At 42.1% G+C, this 22695-nt stretch overlaps 1 protein-coding gene across 8 annotated transcripts in view; it reads right to left on the bottom strand.

Annotated features, from left to right (window-relative positions):
• SEPTIN6 (septin 6) overlaps window positions 1–22695 on the bottom strand; it is a 73394-nt gene that overhangs the window by 29255 nt on the left and 21444 nt on the right. For all 8 annotated transcript variants that reach the window (XM_090265251.1, XM_090265253.1, XM_090265252.1 and 5 more), the window contains one exon: window positions 18765–18960. In XM_090265251.1, coding sequence (XP_090121377.1) covers window positions 18765–18960 — 196 coding nt within the window. The remainder of the gene's footprint in view (window positions 1–18764; window positions 18961–22695) is intronic.

Here is a 22695-nt window from a genome sequence, read left to right as displayed (position 1 = left end):
TTTCCAGTTCTCATTTCCTCCAAGATTGTGGCTTTAAAATCTAAGTACTCAGGCAAAATTTGATAAAGATACTCCCCCCACCACAGCCTTCACAGATGTACACACACACCCAAGCTCACTGAGTCTCTACACGCAGCCACACTTTGCAGCTCTCGGGTCTTACCAAGACTTCTTTTTAAAAAATATATTTTTTAAATATTTTATTTATTCATTTTTAGAGAGAGGGGAAGGGAGGGAAGAATCAGCAGGATTTGAACTGGTGAGCCCTCATTCTGCAGTACAAGAGCCAACCAACTGAGCCACACCATTGAGGGATTTACTAGAACTTCTTAAACAGTAGTCACTTCTCAGTTCCTCCTTGTCTTGGGAAGCTTCTCACTTCACCCCACCCCACCCCCACCTTTGTTGCTGCCCCTGCAGCCTCTTTCTGCTGTCTTCCCTAGGTCAGCTTCACCACAACCCTGCCTCTGTTATCTTGCTGTCCTCTGCTGCCTCTCCATCTGGGGCTTCCTTCCTTGGGGCCAGGCCCCAGCAGTGAGTTTGCAGATACCACTGCCTGGAGGGAACATGATCAAAGGAGGAGCGGGCCAGCCAGTGCCTCCTACCTGCAGCAACCCCCCCCCCACAATCTGAGCCCTTTGAAAGATTCCCCTTTTAGAAAAGGGAAAACAGCTTAAAAAAATAATCACAGAATCCTAGAATCTGGGCGCCACATACAGAGGAGAGAGATCCAGGTTCAGAGTACCTCTGGAGCCCCAGATAAAAATCTACAAATACAGTCCTTTCTTTCTGCCTGTACTAGCATCAAAGAATCTCTTGGTTGCAGAGATCCTTAGAAGGATCCTGAAGAATTAGGAGTGAGGGTGAGGGATACATCCCTTAGACTTATCTAATTAATCTTGGATGATTGGTTGGTTTGATTATCTAATCACAGCACTGCTTCATTTTTTTTCTCCATTACATAAGTTTTTTACTTAAGTATTTTGCCGTATAAAAGGGGTCCAAGGAGGAGAGAAAAGTGTGTGTTTTTACTCCCCCCCCCCCGAATATCTAGTGATACCCTGGGCCTATCTTTCTGCTGCTGACCCTAGCTTTTAGGGTCTCTGAAGAAGTATATGAACCAGACCAGCCAAGCTAGCAAATACCAACAAAATTCGATTCAATCTAATCCTAAATAGGTGATTCATTTTTGTCTCCTCAGTGTCCAGCATGGAATCTGAAATACAGTAAAGGTTCCACTCCCATTCCCAATGGCTCATCTTCCCACGGTGGCCCTCTCTCCCTCCCCATTCTGTTGTATTCTCAGTCCATGGTAAATTCCGTACTCCCATAGGCAACCTCTTCACAAAATGCTTCCTTCTTCTAAGTGATACCTGTCTCCTCTTCAAAGAAGTTGCTTCTCTCATATCATTCTCAACTGAAAGTTACTACTTCTTTCACACCCAAGTTCCATGGGTGTGAGGACTAGAGAGGGAGCTTCCTTCTAGCTAGTCATTCCTTCATTTACTATAATCTCTTACAGCTCCAACATACTCTACTCCTCCTCGTCACTATTGTTTATCTTATACTTTTTAGGGTAGCGGTTCTTTTTTAAAGATTTTTATTTATTTTTATTTTTATTTTTGTTTATTTATTTTTAGAGAGAGGGGAAAGGAGAAAGGGAGAAACATCACTGTGTGGTTGCCTCTCACTTGCGTCCCCAACTGGGGACCTGACATGCAACCAAGTCATGTGCCCTGAGTGGGAATCGAACCAGCAACACTTGATTTTTATTTATTTTTAGAGAAAAGAAGGGAGGGAGAAAGAGAGGGACAGAAACATTGATTGGTTGCCTCTCCCACATCCCTAGACAGGGACCTGGCTTGTAACCCAGGCATGTGCCCTGATTGGAAATCGAACCAGTGACCTTTCAGTCTGCAGAATGACACCCGACCCACTGAGCTACACCAGTCAGGGAGGGCAAGGGTAGGAGCTCTTAAACTGCAGTCCACTGTCTGTGCATAGAATTCATGGCATCCAAAAACTTGGACAGGAAAAAAATTTTTTTTCACTAATCTCTAACTAAAGTTTAGCATTTTCTTCAGGTATAAACATAGGTAACAATTTACAGTAATTTTAGCAGTACCCAAGACTTCATGACCAATAGAAATCACTGATATTTTTGTTTTCTTTTTCATTTTAACAAATATCTCAAAATAGCATTTATACTCATCATACTCTGAAGTTATGAGTTATTAGGCCTGCCTATAAATACATTTCTGTAAGGAATTAATAGAGAAGTACATGAATTATTAAATCACAATTTTAAAATAATTCAGTATTAAGTGTATTTTTAGTATAATTGGTGTATTTTAGGCATTTAAAAACCATATGATTTCACTCATATGTGGAATCTAATGAAGAAACTGAACTAACAAGTAAAATGGGAACAGACTCAGATGGAGAACAGATGGCAGCTAGTGGGGGAGGAGGTTAGGGGGTGCAGGGATTGAGCAAAAAGGCTTATGGACTCATGGACATGGATAACTGTGGTGAGTGCTGGGTAGGTACAAGGGGACTAAATGGTAATGGAAAAAAATACAATAGAGATTAAATCAAATAAATAAATAAAAATAAAACTGTTATTCTGAATGAGCCCATAGGTCTCACTAAATTGTTAAGGGGCCAAAGGCACAAAACAGCCCCTGCTCTAGAAATTACTTTTTGTTCATTTTAATTAGCGATATGTACTTTGAAGACAATAAAATAGGATAATGGGATAAAACATGACTCAGGGTTCAGCTACGTTAAATACAGTGATTACGGAAGGCTTCTCTGAGGATGTGACATTTGAGTTGCAAAGATGAGAATGAGAGCGCCATGGAAAATCAGGGAGAAGAGTATTTCAGGCAGAGGAATAACAAAGGTAATGATATAGGCAAGTTTGAACAATAGAAAGAGAGCAAGGGAGCTGGGAGTTAGTGAACAGAGGAAGAACAATACACTATTCATACTATTAGTTATTTAAAAGAAGGAAGTTCTGATACATGTTGCCACGTAAATGAAGTTGAAAACACCATGATAAATGAAAGAAACCAGTCACAAAAAGGCAATATCGTAGGATTCCACTTATATGAGGTCCTAGAATATCCAAATTCAGAGACAAGAATAAAATGATGGTTGTCAATGGCTGCAGGGAAGGGAACATAGGCAGTTGTTAACGGCTTTCCTTTTGGAGTGATGAAAATATCTTGGAACTAGGTAGAAGTTGGTGGTTACACAACATTTTGAATGTATTAAATGCCATTTAATTGTTCACTTTAAAATAGTTAATTTTGTGCTTTGTGAATTTCACCTGAATAAAAACAAGAATAAGAGATGAAGCAAATAGCAGGGGACCGATCACATAAGGTCTAATGGGTAAGGTATAGTAAAGGGCTGTTTTATTTATTTATTTATTTTTTTCTGTGAATAGGGTCTTCTGTTCCATGTTTTCTAATTGGTTATTGTTAGTTGATAAAAAAGAGGGGGGCGCGCTACGGCTTTCTGCATGCTTATTTTGAAATTGGCTACCTTACTGAACAATTGTTCATTAGAATTGCTTGTCAGTTGGTTTGCTAAACAGACACATTATAGAACAACAATAATTTTATATCTCTGTGAACATTTCAGCTTTTATCTTTCTTTTTAAAATTTTCTCACTTAAAAAAAATTTTCCCGTCACCATTTATCCCCTCTATATTCTCTTCCACCTCGACCTACACCCTCCCCACCCCCACAATGACCACATATGTTGTCCATGTGCATGAGTTTCATTTTTCTTGATAGTGTTGACCAGTCCCTACTTGAAACACTGTCCTCTGGCTTTGCTGCCCTGTTATATCCTACCTGTATAACTCTACCACTCACCTTACCTTAAATTTTTGGCCTGTTTCTGAGGTTCCATCCTGGACCATCTTCTATTGTCCTTCTGCACATTACATGCATATTATTCCTGGGTGGTCTCACTCACTCCCATGGCTTCACTTATCACTGCCTTCTTATCACACTTCCCAGACTCCTGGAAGTCATCCTAGTATCCTTCCTTCTCCATGTGCCAGTGCATGTGCCAACACAGCCATCAGAGGCTCCCTGCTGGAAACTTACAAGACCAGACCAGAGACACTGTATTCGAACACCACCATCTCAGGCACCAAAGGCAAGATGTCACCAGGTCAGGTATACTGGAACAATGCCAAAAGTGACAACAGTGAATTTGTTCTATCACCTTGCTTCCAGTCACCTATTCCTCCCTCTACACTGACCCCTGTTCTGCTGTCCTCCATGGAGTCGTTCTCCTGTAGCTCTCTTGCTTCAAAAACATTCCCACTGTACCCTCTGACACCCCTGTACCATGATAAACAAAATCACCTACATCTTTGCCACTCAGCATACCAGTGTGGTCCTTGGAGCAGCAGCACTAGTATCACCTGAGAGCTTGCTGGAAATTCAAAATCTTTAGAAATTCAAAATCCCAGACCCACAGGATCAGATCTGCATTTTATTAAGAGCCTCCAAGGTTTGGATGCAACATTAAAGTTTGAGAAGTGCTGGCTTATACCATCTGCCTTTTTCTAGAACTTACCTACCTCCTTTTCTTCATGGAAAACTCATTCTTCCCTGGGGACACCACAGCCCTGAGGACACCAATACCTGGGAGCCTTCTCCAGTGCAGGTGTCTCATTTTCCCACAGTTGGTGTACCGTGGGGTCAGTGGGGTGGGTACTCATAGATCGTCAGAGCCACTTTTAGACTTGTTACTCCTCTACCTCAGTATGAAGCCCTTTATTCATTTGATACCTCTTCCATACTCTTCTGGTGGCACCTGACCCACAGTCTTTCTCCCCGTTCTGGGTGACTGCAATGTGCCCTAGACAACCCATCGACCTTCAGCCTCTTTATTCCTTGATTGCCTCAGCTCCACAACCTTTAGCTCCCTCTATTGCAGCCACCTACACACCTAACCGCTAGTCAAACCACTTTCACCCAAGACACCCTCTCTCTAACACCCCAGTACCTGACTACAACCTCACATTTTTCCAGCTCTCTTTTGCCTTCAGTTCTTCCAAACCTGATCTTTCATCCCATAGAGTCCTCTGGTAACTTTGCCTCTCTTTTATCTCATAGGCCATCAGCCTCTTCCTGGCCTCATCTTTCTCAGCCCAAGCTCAACCCCACAATTGATTACTGAAACGACTTTTTTATCTATATGCTCATTTCCATTGCACCCTTGTCTGCTATCCTACCTTGCCTAGCAAAACTGCTGTGCTGAATAAATTTCAGGATCTGCTCTCTGCTCCTACACCACTGCTGCTGAAGTTGGCTAGAAGCAATCACAAAACTATGGGTGTTGGCACCACTACAAATTCATGGCCTCCAACCTCATATGGGCCTTTAGAGCAACATGACAATCCCTTTACTAAGCTTTGGCTGGCTCCCTTCCCATTGCCGTCACTGACCATTCCAAACTTTCACTACTTTCTTCAAGCTCCAAAACTTATTCGTGACCCCTTCAGTTTCACAAAATGGCCTTACCTCTTATTTTATCAAGAAAAGTGAGGCCACTAGGCTCACACTACCCCAACTTCCTGCATCACTTCCTCCTCTCTAAAAGTGAATCAAGTCTTCCTGGTTTCTCTAGTCTCTGAGGATGGAGGGTCCCTTATCCCATCCAAGGCCCATCGCACCAGTGCACTTGATCTCATTCAGGCTCTTAGAACCTTGCTTCATCTGTCAGCTCCTCACTTCCTAGTGACTCTTTCCTCTCAACTTATAAACTACTTAAGTCTTCTCTTGTGGGCAACCGCTCCTCGTGGTTTAAGGAATTCTAGACCCGGCCTGAGCATGGCGAGCTGCCAGCTTTCTGGCCATGCTTGCCTCTAAGTCTCAACATAAGGCTGCGTGCGGAACATGACTGACAACCACTCAGAGGGTTGCCATGGGAATTGGATCAAAGGATGCTCATTATGCTCATTATGCTTTAGAACTTGCTCTGTTTTCCTTATCAGTAATGTAACATAAACAATCCCTAGCAAGGAGTGTATGAAACCCTGCACCTGGTCCAAATGTTTTATAGACCTTGACTCTAATCAGTCAGTGTGATTCCTGAATTAGTGTATGTTATCTGTTACCGTCAAACAACTGAATACAATAGACAATTTATGAATTTTAGCTTTGTATCTCTCGCATGTATCCTCCTCAATAAAAGGCATGAGGGATGAAGGTTTGGCTGCTGGTCTCCACTAGAGAGGCAGTCACCTTCCTTCCCCCAGACATAACAAAGTGTCCTGGGTAAAAGTTTGTTCCACCGTGGTCACGAAGCCTCTGCTGGACAGAGCAACTTCCAATCGCGCCTAGGGTATATGTAGCACCTCTGCCATATCTGGCACCTGGACGTGGGGCACTCAGAGAAGGCACACCCGGAACGGCTGCAGGGCCAAGAGCCAGACCACAGACAACCACACTGCACGGACGGGAATTTTGGCGCCTCACCCATGGTAAGGGCTGCAGCCCCCAGGCTCTTTCTGGAAAAGGCTGCCTGTGTGGTTTAGTTCGGGAAGGGAGGATTTCTTTCTGCCACTCTCTTTGGAAGGGGTTTTTAGTTTTGCTTTTCTCTCCTCTCGTTCAGAGGAAATTTTGGCTTCTCTCATTCAATAAATCGCCACAAAATTACAGGCACGGGTCGAGCAGTTAAAAGCCGATAGGGTGCTTGCTGCTTGAAGTCTCCCGTGACAGGGTAAGCTGGTACACGGACCAGGTTAGAGCATTAGGCGTCTGCCAGCCACAAGTCAAAGTCCATGCAACATCAGGAACACAGTCACAAGCACTCACTGTCCAACCCCGTGGCGTTTCCCACCAATTAGGATTTTATCAGAACGAGAAAAGCTTTAGTCCAGAAATAGAATTTATATGAGTGCTCTGGCGATGACCAAGCTCCGAAGATAAGAGGAACTTCCTCCCTCTGGCCTGAATTCTTGGGTGTCCCTACGTGAGTTGGGACCTAGCAGAGGTGTCTGGGGTCATCCCCCGAGACGTGTAGGGGCCTCATAGAAATTCCCTTCACAGTAATATAATTCTTGGCTTGCCCGGGGACGTGCAAAATAAGAACTGGTCATTCAGCACTCCGAGCCCTTCCAGTTGTTTTAGACAGCTGGGAGAGAAACCAAGACACATAAGAGAGGTTGGGATGATCAAGGCGTGACACCTTGGGAGCCCTCCTCACAAGCAGCACACTTCAACCCACTACACTAATTAATACCTAGAGTTAGAACAATTACCGATCTGCTTTGAACGAGAGGCAGAGAAGGGGAAAATTTAAAAACAACACAAAAGGACCCACTTCCCATGAAAGAATAGGGTCAGGGTTATCTACAGAACAAAAGATTTATTCTCGGTTGCTACAGCAACTGGTAAAAGGGGCGGGATGTCAAATTAAGAAAAAACACCTAATTAAATTACTGCAAACTGTTAAGAAATATTGCCCCTGGTTTCCAGACAAGGGCACATTAGATTTGCAGGTTTGGGGAAAAGTTGGAGAAAAATTGAAGTCGCTTCAGGAAAACAGAACTCCTATTGAATCTCAGAATTTATTAGCTTGAAGCATAGTTAGAACAGCTTTAGATTCTCTTTATATACAGAAACTTTCAGTTCAGGAGAAATCAGACGCAGACAGGGAATCCCCCGGTCAAGAAGAAGGAGCAGGGAAAGATAAGGATCCACCCTTGCGGGATTCGTTATATGGATGACATTCTAATAGCCGCCTCTTCAGAGGCGCAATTAGCTAAAACCTTTAAACTTCTCAAAAAACAAAAAAGGGGTAGTATGGAGTCCTCCCCATAGAATCTAACTAATCTAGCAACCTAATTAGACTTAAGTTTTAAAAGTTTTATTGTGTTTCTTGTAGAATGTTGGATCAAGAGAATTGTGTATGTTTCAGAAAGTCCAAGTAAGTCAGAAATAGAATGTGCAAGTTGAAAAAGAATTGTGTAGGGAAAGAAGAGAAAAACCAAAGTGAGGAAAAGGGAAGGAAAAAGAAGGCATAAAGAAAAGAGATTGTGTATGGCATGGAAAGAAAGGACATTCGAGTAGGTAACTCAAGAATAGAGGTGAAAGTAAAAAAGAAATAAGAAGGAAAAATAAGCATATAAGCCTTTAAAACACTGTAAATTTTAAACCTAGAAGCTGCAGTCCCAAGAGCAAGCCGTGCCAAGCTTGCTCTCTCTCCTGCCTTCTCTAGCCTCTGTGAAAACTTTCAAGGTCTCTAAATGCAGTAACTACCAAAATAAAATTGTTTCTCTTTCTCTAGCTTCAAAGCAGGAACAGGGGGGCATTCTACACTCCCAACACCCTCCCAGGATATAGCTGCTACTGTTTAACCCCTTAATTATAGAAATAGGCTTGTCTCTGATTTACGCACAAAAGTCATAGGTTTATAACATCATCAAAAATGCTGTCATTCCAACAAAGGCCCTATGACTGGATGTCTCCACAGTCTTACAGACTCAAAGTTCGGTTTGTAAGTTATTATGTAAATTAACCATTTTGTACAAGTTTACTCATTACAGGTTTATCTATCCGCCTGACAAGCTCCTAAATCCACTCCAACCAGAGAACCATATCTTACTGAAGACCTGGGAAACTCAAGGCCGTAAACAGCTGCTGACTAAACAACAGACTGGTCCCTATGATGTCCTTTTGCAAACCTCAGTCATGAAATCAGCCATACTGTGAATGGGGGACTGACAGGATGCCCTGGTCACCTGACAACAGCTTGCCTGCAAACTTGGATTCTTAAAACTATATATTACCCCCTTTAAATAGAACTCTAGTCAGCATTCTTAGGCTGACAATACATCATCTATTGGATACCTTTCCCACCAGCCTAAAAGGCCGAATTGATTGGCTACAATTTGAACTTCATCAGCAATTTACGGACATTAAGCAGTTTACTGAACAAAAAGTGTTTCAAACCCTAAATGGTAACCTTCAATGGCTTAACCCTAAAAATTGGTTTCAAGGTCTAAATTTACGTATTTGGATAATGGGAGTAGCTGGATCTTTATTAATCATTACTATACTCTGTGTCCTTCAATGTGTCTGCAAGTTATTTACCCATGATCGTATCAGAGAAAAGCAAGTAGCAAGTTTCGTAGGCCTATCTACTATAGGCATTACAAAAAACAAAAAAGGGGACGATGTGGGCAACCGCTCCTCATGGTTTAAGGAACTGTAGCCCCGGCCTGAGCATGGCAAGCCACCAGCTTTCTGGCTACGCTTGCCTCTAAGTCTCAACATAAGGCTGCGTGCGGAACATGAGTGACAACCACTCAGAGGGTTGCCATGGGAATTGGATCAAAGGATGCTCATTATGCTCATTATGCTTTAGAACTTGCTCTGTTTTCCTTAACAGTAATGTAACAAACAATCTCTAGCAAGGAGTGTATGAAACCCTGCACCTGGTCCAAATGTTTTATAGACCTTGACTCTAATCAGTCAGTGTGATTCCTGAATTAGTGTATGTTATCTGTTACTGTCAAACAACTGAATAGACAATTTATGAATTTTAGCCTTGTATCTCTCGCATGTATCCTCCTCAATAAAAGGCATGAGGGATGAAGGTTTGGCTGCTGGTCTCCACTAGAGAAGCAGTCACCTTCCTTCCCCCAGACATAATAAAGTGTCCTGGGTAAAAGTTTGTTCCGCTGTGGTCACGAAGCCTCTGCTGGACAGAGCAACTTCCAACCGTGCCTAGGGTGTGTGTGTGGCACCTCCACCATATTCTCTCATCTCAAAAAAAGAGAAATCTTTCCTTAACCCAATCATCCTCAACCACACATTTCTCCCCAACTACTCCACTGTTTTCTTTTCCTTTAACATCCAAGTTTGTCTTCCCCATCTACCACAGTGCCTGGTCTATAATAGGTGCTCAATCAATATTTAAATGGGTGGATAAAGATGTTTTTTGAAAGAATAATCTATTCTTTTCTTAAATTTTCTTCTCATTCACCGCTGAACACACTATAAATGTTTTCTACCCTTACCAGCATCCTAGTTAACAACAGTATTCATTTAACACTTTAGGTTTCGAATGATGAAAATTTATGGGTATGCTTTTCAGTGTTTTTTTATTTATTTTATTTTATTTATTTATCTATTTATTTTTGTTATTTTTGTTGTTCAATTAAGTTGTCCTAACTTTTCCCTCTTGCTCTGCTCTGCCCTGCCCTGCCCTACCCCACTCCCAGTCAATCCCCACCCTGTTGTCCATGTCCATGGGTCCTTTATACTTGTTCCTTGACTAGACCCTTCCCCTTCTTTCCCCGGGTATCCGCTTTGCCCTTCCCTTCTGATCCCTATCAGTCTGTTCCTTATTTCCATGTCTCTGGTTCCATTTTGGTCATTTGTTTGTTTTGTTCATTAGGTTCCACTCATAGGTGAGATCATGTGGTATTTGTCTTTCACCACCTGGCTTATTTCACTAAGCATAATACTCTCCATTTCCATCCATGCTATTGCTAAGGGTAGGAGTTCCTTCTTTCTTTCTGCTGTGTAGCATTCCATTGTAAACGTACCAGTTTTTTGATCCACTCATCCACTGATGGGCACTTAGGCTGTTCCCAAATCTTACCTATTGTAAGTAGTGCTGCTATGAACATGGGGGCACATAAGTTCTTTGAACTGGTGTTTCAAGATTCTTTGGGTATAATCCTTGTAGTGGAATCGCTGGTTCAAAAGGCAGTTCCATGTTTAGTTTTTTGAGGTAATTCCATACTGTTTTCCATAGTGGCTGCATGAGTCTGCATTCACACTAACCGTGCACTAGGGTTCCCTTTTCTCCACATCCTTGCCAGCACTTGTTTTGCTGTTTGTTTGATTTTTCCCAACAATGTACATATCACTCATTCATTCATTAACAAATATATACTGAATACCCACTATGTGCCAGTTGACTAACTTATACTCATCCTACAAAACTTCAAGACTTAGTTCAGCCATTCCTGATCACCTCCTCTCCACTCTGAGCAACCTCCACCCTACACTCCCACCACCAGGCTTGGCCAATTGCTACTTTTCCTACTCCCACAGACTCCCTACACATGCTTCTGTTATTATACCGATCACATTATGTAGAATTTGCCTATGTGTTTATCCCATCCTCTAAACTGCAAGCTCCTTTAGCTAAAGACTGTGTCTTATTTCTTAGTATCCCTGGCACTTGACACTGTATCTGGCACACAGTTTACATTTAGATTCTTTCTCTCACGCCTACCCTTTCTTCTCTTTTCTCAAAGCTTTTTCTCCTGTACAAGCTCTTATCATATCTGGTATCCGCAGGAAAGTCACCCCTGACTTTGTATCCCCCTAGACATTGTTTTTTTTCTTTTTCCAAGTTCAGAAAAGCTTCTTAAAGGAGCAGCCTACACCCACTTTAGCTGCTTCTTTTTAAAAAAAACTTTCTTTTTTATTTTTAATTATGTGAATAATACATGTACTTATTCTCTGCTCCTCAGAGGTAACTACTATTTTCAGTCTGTTGATTATCTTTGCATACCTTTTTATGCATATATATATATATATAGAGAGAGAGAGAGAGAGAGAGAGAGAAATATTTGTTGTTGTATTAGGAAAGAGCAGATTTACATGAACAGTATCATGATCATATCATCCTGCAACTCCTTTTTTCACTTAACAACATGTCTACATGAGTGCATATAGATCTACCTCATTATTTTAAACTGATAGATACAATTCCACGATGTGGTTGTACCATAGCTCATTGAGTTGCTCTATTGATGGAAATTTAAACTGTTTAATTTTTTAAATTCCATAACGAATGTTACAGTGAACACACTTTCTATATGCTTTTCATGAACATGTGCAATTGTTTCTCTGGGCTGTACACCTAAAAGTGGAACTGCTGGGTCATAAGGTATTCACACTTTACATTTTAATAGATACTGCCAAATTTGCCCTCCAAAAAATCTGCACCAATTTGCACTCACAGCAAAATGAATGAAATTGCTTGGTGTTAGTGGATACATTTTTATCTTTAATTTTTGCAAATCTAATGGATAAAAAAATTTTCAGTATTTTGTTTTGCATTTCCCTATTCACTGGTGGAGTCGAATGAGCATTGTTTCATATGTTGATTGGCCATTTGTATTTCCCTTCTGGTAATGACAGGTTAATTTCTTCCTTTCTTTTTTAAAAATATTTTATTTATTTATTTTTAGAGACAGAAAGGGAGGGAGAGAAACATCACTGTGTGGTTGCCTCTCATGCGTCCCCAACAGGGGACCTGGCCCGCAACCCAGGCATGTGCCCTGACTGGGAACCAAACCAGCGACCCCAAGGTTTGCAGGCTGGTGCTCAATCCACTGAGCCACACCCACCAGGTTAATTTCTCATTGAATTGTAGACACATTTTTACATTTTAGAAAAAAATCCTTTGTCAGCTATATAGGTTGTAAATATTTTCTCCCTGTCTGTAGTTTGTTTTTACTTTTGTTTATGTCATCTTTCAATATACAAAGGTGTTTGTTTCTTTTAATGAATTTAAATGTGTCAGTCTTTTCTTCTATGACTTTTGGATTTTTGCTACAATTAGAAAAACTCCCAACGTTATAAAAACATTCTCTTATATTTTTTCCTTACATTTTTAGAACTTGTTTTTAGTCCAACTGGAATCTATTTTTGTGAATGGTATTTGTGTGGGAGGGTCCCGTCTAAGTTTTTCCTAATGAATGGCCTATTTTCCCAGCACATTTTCAATACTCAATTATTTCCCTCCTGACTTATTTATGGTAAATTCCCATAGAAACAGTACTTTGATCTTAGATTCACTTTTCTGTTCTGTGCTTTTTATTATTTTGATGCCTTCACTTCCTTATCTCCCATTCACTCGAGGCAGTCTAGCTTCTACCCACGATTTCCCTGGAATTATTATCCCTAAATGTATTAATGACCTTCTGTTGCCAAACTCAATGAATTTTTTTTCAGTCCTTATCATCCTGGACACTATTTATCACTTCCTCCTATATGCTAACATGTTACAACTCTCCCTTGATTCTTCTACCGATAAAAGTAATGATCATAACAATACATTCTGTTCATTAGTTACTCTGTGCCAGGCACTGTTTAAGCTTTTTTTTTTTTTTTTAATTTTTGGTTATTCTATTACAGTTGTCCCAATTTTCCCCCCTTTGCCCTCCTCCTCCCAGGTCACCCCCCACCCTACCCCCACTTCCACAGCAATCTCCACACTGTTGTCCATATAAGCTTTTCTTTTTTATTTAAGGTTTTATTTATTTAGTTTTAGAGAGAGGGAAGGGTGGAAGAAAGAGAGGGAGAGAGACATCAATGTGAGAGAGAGACATCCTCCAACAAGACCAGCGACCTTTTGCTTTGGAGGACAATGTCCAACCAACTGAACCACACCAGTCAGGGCTGTTCAAGCCTTTCATATGCCATACATATCAACTATGCCTCACCACAGCTCTCTAGGGTAGACAGTAGTATTATTATCCCCACTTTACAGATGTGAAAACTGAGGCATAGAGAATTTGTATTATTGTAGTGTAAGCCCTGACTGTTCCATTTTTTCTTTCTTGGGATGCAAGTGCCTGACTTAAGCTTAAATTTCTAAAGCACCCACTTTAAAGAGGTATACACCTCAAAGTTGGCTATCTGAATAAACACATCACCAGCTACTTAAAGAACCAGGATGCCCCTACCCCCAACCCAAGCTCCTTTGTTTTAAGGGTCTTGATTGATTTCCATAACTGAACTTTTGGACTACTTGTTTTTTCTCTTCCCCTACTTTAAATTCTTGCCCTTGTGTTTTCAATTCACCAATAAAGAGTGAGCCCACAAAACCTTAGCCCTGCAGCTTCAACCCAATCAAAGCAGAACCCCAGGCCCATGTGCTCTCTCTTTTTCTACTCTACCTGCAACCTCACTGTGTCATGTGCTTTCCAGGACCTGTGAACAATAAACCTTTCTCCTACCAAAGTTTCCTGATTGTTAATACTGAAGGTGTCTTTCAGTCATAAGAACCACAAGGGCCGATCCAGCCACAAGATTGGTTCTGATGTTACAGAGTGGGGTCCCCAAGGAGATGGGAAGAACTTTGGCCATAGAACAATGACAAAAGAGCGTACAGAGCCGTTGCAAGGTTCTGCGAATGGTCAGAATCGGATACCACACCCACTGCGTCACAGGCCACAGTCAGGGATTTAAAAATAAGGTGGCAGCCATTTTGTGAAGAGAACCATGCGGCTTTGAAAGGGAAGGGAGACCTCCATGCAGTTTACAAGGAGCCTGGAGACTCCATGTGGTTCTAAATTAAAAGCTGAAAAACACCACGACACAGACAAGACCTCCCCAGTCAGGCTCAAATAATTGGGAGCTGCTGGTAAAACTGAACTGCATCTGGGAAGTAGGGAAACGGTATGTCTGACTTTTCTATTCTAAAACGAGCCTTGTTTGGAGGGGGAGGCAGAACTATGAGTTTGTGAATGTTTTCAAGAAAATAAGACTTAACAGCAGAAATCTGCCATTAATCTAAATCCGTATAACCTTTAAATAAACAATTCCTTTTCTTTTCACCAAACTCTGGTATTGAGAGTTATGCTTTCTGGTGGTGGGCAATCAAGCCCCTCATAACTGAACAGCCCATGGGTTCTGTTACACTGACACTGGCACAAAAACAGTTGTCCAAGTTACCTGGGCTAATAAGTGACAAGATGGGATTTGAACCCAGGTCTGTCTGTGTTCAAAGTTCCTAAGTATGCCCCTTTCCAGCCAGTCCTTCTGTTTCCCTTTTGAATTCCTTTTGCTTCAACATCTTTTCAATGGTGGCTTTCTCCAGGGTATGTCATTCATCACTGCTCTTCTCAGTTTATCTGGACACCTTAAGTAAAGCAGGCATTCTAATGCTCTGTTTCCATGCAGCTGCACTGGCATATTTATGCCCAAATGGCCCTGTCAGTATGGAGAAATCACTTTTTTTAAAATTATAAATCCCTGAAGCCTACTCCACCTCTGCTCCCCAGCCCAGTTTCAGGGAGACTTTTCATTTCTACTTACTTGAGTTTTTATTACAGGAGCCCCCACCCTCCCGCCCTTATCCACAGGGAATATGTTCCAGCTGATGCCTGAAACCACAGATAGTACTGAACCTTATATAGACTATGTTTTTTTCCTATACATACATACCTGTGATATGTAAGAGATTAACAAAAGTTAATAATAAAATGGAACAATTATAACAATACACTGTAATTAAGTTATGAGAATGTGATGTCCCTCTCTCTCAAAATACCTTACAGTACTTTATATACTGTGCTCATGTTTTCACTTAAAGGAAGCACTTTACAGCTTCTCTTTGGCATATCCAAATTGCCAGCATCCCTACTTTTGAGTTTTGGGGCCGCTATTAAGTAAAATAAAAATTACTTAAACACAAGCACTGCCATATTGTGATAGCCGATTCCATCACTGAGATGGCTACTAAGCGACAAATGGAAGGGTAACATGTACAGCATGGATACCCTGGACAAAGGGATGGTGTGATCTGGGCAGCACAGAGCAGAATGATGCAAGATTCCATCATGGTACTGAGGACAGTGTGCCATTTAAAAACTTGTGAATTGCACCCTGGCTGGTGTGGCTCAATGGATTGAACATTGGCCTGTGAACTGAAAGACTGCTGGTTCGAATCCAGTTGGGGCACATGCCTGAGTTGCAGGCAAGGTCCAAGATATTTCTCTCCCTCTTTCTCCTTCTCTTCCTCTAAAAATAAAATAAATAAAATCTTTAAAAACTATTGAATTACACCCTGGCTGGTGTGGCTCAGTGGATTGAGTGTCAGCCTGTGAACCGAAGAGTCACTGGTTCGATTACCAGTCAGGGCATATGCCTGGGTTTCAGGTCAGATCCCCAGTTGAGGGCATGCAAGGGGCAACTGATAGATGTATCTCTCACACATCAATGTTTCCCTTCCTTTCTTCCTCCCTTCCCCTTTCTCTAAAAATAAATAAAATCTTTTAAAAAATGTATGAATTGCTTATTTCTGGAATTTTCTATTTAATATTTTCAGACCATGGCTCACTGCAGGCAACTGAAACCACAGAAAGCAAAACCATAGATAAGGGGGACTACTATATTTTATTTCGTATGAATATGTATCATATTTGTAATAAGGAAAAACAATAAGGATATTACAAATATAATGGAAGTAAATTAGTCTCTAAGAGGCTGTATCAACAAGGTGTTTTTCCAATCAATGTTATATATGCTGTATGTATGTTACTGAGAACTGAGAAAAATAACTGAAGAAAACTCGAGCAATGTGAAGCTGAGATTAAGTACCATATTGTGACCCAAATATCCCCTTCCCTAAGGGTCTAATTCATTCTCAACCAAATAAGATTAGCACACAAAAAAACAGCATGGACAGAACTAGAGACTATAATGCTAAGTGAAATAAGCCAGGTGGTGAAAGACAAATACCATATGATCTCAACTAATAGAGGAACATAATGAACAAAACAAATAAACAAGAAAAATAGAACCAGAGGCTTGGAAACAATGGTCAGACTGACAGTGACCATGGGGGAAGGGGGAGGGGAATAAGGGTGGAAAGAAGGGGAAGGATCTAGTCAAGGAACATGTATGAATGTTCCATGAACATGGACAACAGGGTGGGGACTGATTGTGGGTGCGGGGTAGGGGTGGGCTGGCCAGAGGAAGGCAAAGGGGGAAAAATGGGGACTACTGTAATAGAATAACAATATTTTTTAAAAAACAAGCCCATAAAAAGCAGAGGTGTCTTTTGTTTAGAGTTTCAAATGGAAAACAGAAGTAAGTTCAACTTTTAAGAAGCTAAATATATTTATTTATTCATTGTAAGGGTATAAGTATGGCTGTTGTAAATTTAAGGGAGAAATAGGATAATTTGGGATATAGTTCATCTAAGAAACAAGAGAATCCTCAAAAAATGAGCAGATACTTTGCTCAAAATGATGAATGGCCTTTTCTGGATGAGCACATGTGATAACCATGTGACTTCCAGTTAAATGCAGATGGTGCCTGACCCTCACCCCATCCCTGGCCCCTGCCCACATCACAGCCTAATCTCTGAGCTCTCTTCACCCATCATTCACACACCATTCTCTAATACTTCCGACCTCCTCCTCCGACCTCTCTGCTCATTCCTGTTCTGCCTACTTTTAGGACGTCTTTTCCTCCAACTGCTGACTTAGCATCCCAAGGTTTTTGTCTAATTTACCCTAGTGTTCATCTCGCTCAACTGTGATTCCTAGGTGATCTTACATGTGTCCATGGTTGAGACATATCACTCACACCTTGTTAACCCAAACCTCTATTTCCAGCCCAGACCTTTCCTGGCCTGTAACCCTGTGTATTCCATTGAATACTTCTGAAGGTCATCATGTCTCTCAATGGTCCATAGACAATTTAAACTCAGTATGTTCAAAACAGAGCTGATTCCTCTAAAAGCTGGATTTCTTATCCTCTCTTACTGAATGCCACCACCATTTGTCTACTCTCCAAAGTTGAAAATACAGGCCTCTTTCCAGATTATTCTATGCCTTCAGAACCCTACTCCAAGTGTTGTTGATTCTACCTACTTAATATTTATCAAATTTGTCTCCTCATCCTTATCTCAGCACCTGATTTGCCTCCGGCCTAGTCCAATTGGTCCAATAGTCTCCTAATTGATCTTCTTGCTATCCAGTCTATCTCAAAAGTACCTTCTTCAAAAGCCAACCAGATGACATTACTCCTTTAAGCCTTTCAGTGGCTCTACATTTGTACGTCCTATAGATCCCTCCAAGAGTTGGCTCCTGCTACATCTTCAGGCTCATCTCCCTTACTTTTCTCCCAGCTTACTCCAAACAGTAGCTCAGGGGCAGACCCAGGCTTTGTGTGGCATCTTAAGCTTATACAACTTGAAGAGCCCTCCAAGAAAGATAATATAACATTATGACTAAAAATTAGTTACAGGGACTTGAAAGGTGCCTGTGAAAGTGAGAGCACCAAAGCTTAAGTTTCATTAGGTTCACAGTAATTCTGCCTCTGGTCTGGCCAAACAGAGCAACCTTCAGTTCCCTAGAACATGCAATAATCTTCCACATCTCTTTGCCTTTGTACAACCAGTTACCCTTGCCCAGAATGCCCTTCCCTCTCTGCTCTTCAAGGGCTAGCTCAGCAGCCACCTCCTCTGTGAAGGCTTCCCTGACCTCCCCAGGTGGAATTGACTGTCCTCTCCTTTATGTTCTCATTGTAATTTGTCCTTTACCTCTTTGTACCCTGTCCTTTACAGAGCCTATCTCACTCAATGGAACAGATTTGTTTAAAACCAGTCTTTCCTGTAAATACCTAAAGGGCACAGACAAAGTCATTTCTTTTCAGATTGTCAGAGCACAGCAGCACCTGGCACAAGATAGGAGCTCAACAAATGTCTGCTGAATGCAATGGAGACCTCACTGGTGCATACTGGAAAGATACCCTTCTTTTGACAAAATGTGTGAAGTAGAACAGTTGCTTTAGACAGGGAACCTGGGCGGAGGTGACACTTATAAGGGATCTGCTGTCTGCCCACACCATTCTGAGAAAAGCTAGGTCTAGGCAGGACCATGACATCTATGGTTTCTCCAAGATCATTGTGGTGAGCTATTCCCCGTGGCCTCCCACTAGCCTCCCTATCCCATCCCCTTCCTTACCTGTCTTCCTTGTTGATCTGGTCCCCAAAGCCCACTGTGCTTACGATTGTAAGCTTTAGCCCAACGTTGCTCTCTTGGAGGTCATAGGTATTAGACCGAAGCTGGACACCTGGCTGTGTGTGGGTGGCTGGCTCGCTCTCAAACTTGGTGTTGAACAGGGTGTCCATGAGGGTGGACTTGCCCAAACCTGTCTCTCCTGAAAAGCAAAAGGGTAAATTATGGTCCAGTCACACAGCGACCGCAAAGCCATTCCACATCATGTTTTGGATGCGTATTCATTGACATGGGAAAGTGCACATGGTAAGACACTAAGTGAAGAGCATATAGAACTGTGTGGACTGTTTGATCTCAGTTAAGTGAAAAATAACTGAAAGGAACTGCACCGACATATTAGCAGTAATCATCTCAGGATAGTGGAATTAGGGTAATTTTCCTTTTTATGCCTCATTTTTTTATTATTTGAAAATTGAGTATGCATTTTTATTTAATCTTTATTGTATTTTTTCCATTATCTTCTTGTCCCCTTAGACCCCTCCAACCCCCCTCTCAATCACCACACTGTTGCCCATGTCTACAAGTCCTTTTTCCTTTTGCACTGTTTTATAGCTAGAAAAAGAAACTGTTATAGGCAATGATGGAGAGGCAGAGTTATGCCTAGAAAAAGACTGGAAAGAAAACTATTCTTACTAATGGTTATGTCTGGGTGGTAGGATTATATGTGGTTTTCATTTCTCTATGCTTTTCTGTATTTTCCAAATTTTCTATGAGGAACATGTACAGCCTTTGTATTAAAAATTAAAAGATTATTTTAAATTTTAAAATGAGGGAGACAGCAGTCTCTCGTCAAATAAATATTCCCACAGTCCTTATGTCACCTCACTGCCAGGACCAGACAGGGCTCTGCAGATGCCCGAATGTGTGTCCCAGTGGGGAGCTGGTGTGGCTCTCAGCTTCTACTTCCAGGGGGATGAGAGTTCAATGAGACCATTTTTAGCTAATAGGGAGGGAATTTAGCAGACCACAAATTATTCTTCCCCTTAAACTTCAAACAAACTAGTCATTTGTTTGTTTAACTAAGAGGCTGCAGGGTACTAATAAGTTAAACCATTGGAATTTCAAGTCTTGACTTTCACACCAAGGAGACAAGAGGGGGAAGGGCTAAGGGGGACTGGTGAAGGTTTGGAGGGGTTATTTCTGAAAGATCTAAGGATACCAAGCCTCTGGCATAAGCCAAGGAATGTTCAGGAAATGAAGAGGCTGGTGGCACTGGAGTCAGGCATCAGACTGAGGTCACAAGTTGGGCTGGGCACTATAGCTGCTTACAATTTCCTTGGCTACAGACTGTATTTGGGTCCCCAGCCTATCCCAAGGGATTCAGGAATCCAAGACTAAGGAGTTAATTACTTTGCATTGCCCTTTAAACACCTAGACTACTCTGCCATTCTGCTATTATCACCCTTCTTCTCCCCTCCCCTTCTTAACCCTTCAGATGTGAGTGCCAACTGTCTTTACAGTCAAGAGTGGGTTTGCACTGGACAAATCCTGACCTAGCAGATCCCCCTTGTGACTGACAAAACACATCTGCAAGGTGGTCCAGGCCTAGGGTTAGAGCTTCACAACCAGTAACCCCAAATAGTCCATCTCCCCTCCACCCTCTGGGTGGGTCTAGTTTTGGATCTTCCATGCCTCTTTTCTCTCAAAAAATGAGCTATGAATGCAGGAAGTGCTTTTAAAAATATGTATTGATGATGAGAGCTTCTGTGTGTGGAGAGACTGATGAGAGAGAACAAGCAGAACATTCAATTCAGTCAGCTGCCCAGCTCCCCAGCCCAATTTCATAGCTAGGTCTGACTAATGGGGTTGATTGTCAAGGTACAAGAATATGGTTCTTCACAAAGATTATGTTTCCAGCCAGGGTGTGCTATATCTATTAGCAGCGAAAATTCTCCCAGAAGAGGCCCTTTTGCTCCTCCCTAAAGGAACAGGAAGCATTTGGGTCCCAAGAAAAATTTGGTGAGGTGAGGCCTTTGCAATGGAAGGTGACAGACTTGGCCCAGCAATGGAATGTATCACCCTCTCCTCGCCCAAGGTGGGGGTGCAACTAACTGCAAAGGGGGTCAGCACCTGTAAGGTGGAAACACAAGTGTGGCTCCCTTACCCTAACCCGCCTTCCCTCTGGGCACTGAGGTTTAAAACTACATTTCAGCCTGTCTTTGTAGGCACTGAATGAATTTCCCATGTACATTCCCATCCCCACCCTCTTCTGTTCTGTGAGCTCCTTGCTGAACGCCCTGCAGCAACTAGAGTGGCAGGCCCTGCCTCCCCAGCACCAGAGCTGGCTCTCTAGCTCTCTGATCCTAAGGATTCTCAGAGAGCAGGGGAGGGGACAGCTTCCTATACTACAGAGTGCCCAGCACAAGTTCACGCAGGCCTCAGGAGCAGGTCTGCAGAGTGAAGGGCCCGCCCTGTTTGCACAGCTGAAGAGCTAGAGACCGGCATACAAGGCAGGGCAGCAGCAAAAATGACCATCCAAATGCCTGTCAGCACAAAAGGGCTGTGGAAACTAGATGCCCAATGACAAATATCTAGAAGAAAAGAACCCACAGGTGCAGAGAGAATCGTGATAAATGCAACACAAGGACAGAAAATCAAATGAGCTCATCCCATGGCTATTGAGTGCTCCCATTCCAGCATTCCATCAATGTGGAACTGGTGGAGAGGGCAGTAAGGTGGGCCTTCTCTCTCTCAATGGCTGGCACAGGCTCAGCCTGAGCCTAGGATATGCTATCCCCGCCCATGCTGCCCTGGGCCCAGTATTGAGTGGGAGGGAGGGCACATGTAGCCTAATTGGGATCAGGTCAGCAGATTCCACATCCCTGCAGGAAGGTGGGAACTTGGTAATTAGATTCCATCAGGAAACCTGAGGAGTGCCTAGGGGTCAATTTCTCTCCTGAACCTCCTCATAATGGAACGGGGTTCCTTAACCCTTTTTAATTCATCACCACCAGCCAAGAGGATTTCAGCTCATTATGCTTAATGCAGATAGTATCCTGGAAACATCAGTTTATTTTTAAAAGGAATCTCTGTTTAAAACATGTACAATGAAATATGCTTTTTCAAACTATACTCCCTGGGATAGTCCCATTTGACTTCTGCACCCTGAGTTAAAAATCACTATAACAAAGAAAAGCTTAGCCCTTTTCCTCATCTGCCATTAATATTTCTATTCTCTGGCACCTTGTGCAATGAAGTCCTTGCCAGTGATGAAATGTGGAGTCACAGCCACGTATCACTAAATGACTGTGTGACCTGAGCAGAGCCCTTGCCCCTCTCTGGGCCCCAGTCTGCTTTCCCATAAAACGAGCGGGTTAAAATAACAATAATAATAGCTATCATTTATGGAGCACTTACTATGTGCCAGGGATTGTTGTAAATACTTCATATTTCCTTACTTAACCCCCCCCCAAATAAGCCTAAGAGGTAGATACCACTACTTGTCCTTAATTTACATATAGGTTATCCAAGCTACTTCCTAGCTGTGTGCACTTGCCCCCGTTCTCAACCTCTCTGCACCTTACCTTCCTCATCTATATAATGTAAGCGAAGTAACTGGTCCAGGGTAACAAAGTAGTTAAGTGGCAGGGTCAGCATGTGAATCGAGACAATTTGACATGCTTATAACCAATATGCTCTAGTGCATCCCATAGGCATGATATGTTGGTTCATTCGGTAATTCAACAAATATTTACAAAGCCTCTCATAGGATCCAGACACAGTTTTAGGGGTCAAGGATACAGCAATGGACAAGACAGCTCCAATCCCTGTTCGCGTAGAGCTCATAGTTACATGAGCTCTATGAGTTTCTTCCAGCTCCAAATGGTGGAATAAACCAAGAGAAACATCTCTGAGTTCAAAAGGGAGGTGTCCAAAA

Source organism: Furipterus horrens, unplaced genomic scaffold, assembly GCF_987537825.1.
Source record: "Furipterus horrens unplaced genomic scaffold, mFurHor1.1.pri manual_scaffold_17, whole genome shotgun sequence".
Lineage (NCBI taxonomy): Eukaryota > Metazoa > Chordata > Mammalia > Chiroptera > Furipteridae > Furipterus > Furipterus horrens.
Note: the sequence above shows the minus strand (reverse complement) of the source record. Positions and strands in the feature narration are given on the sequence as shown.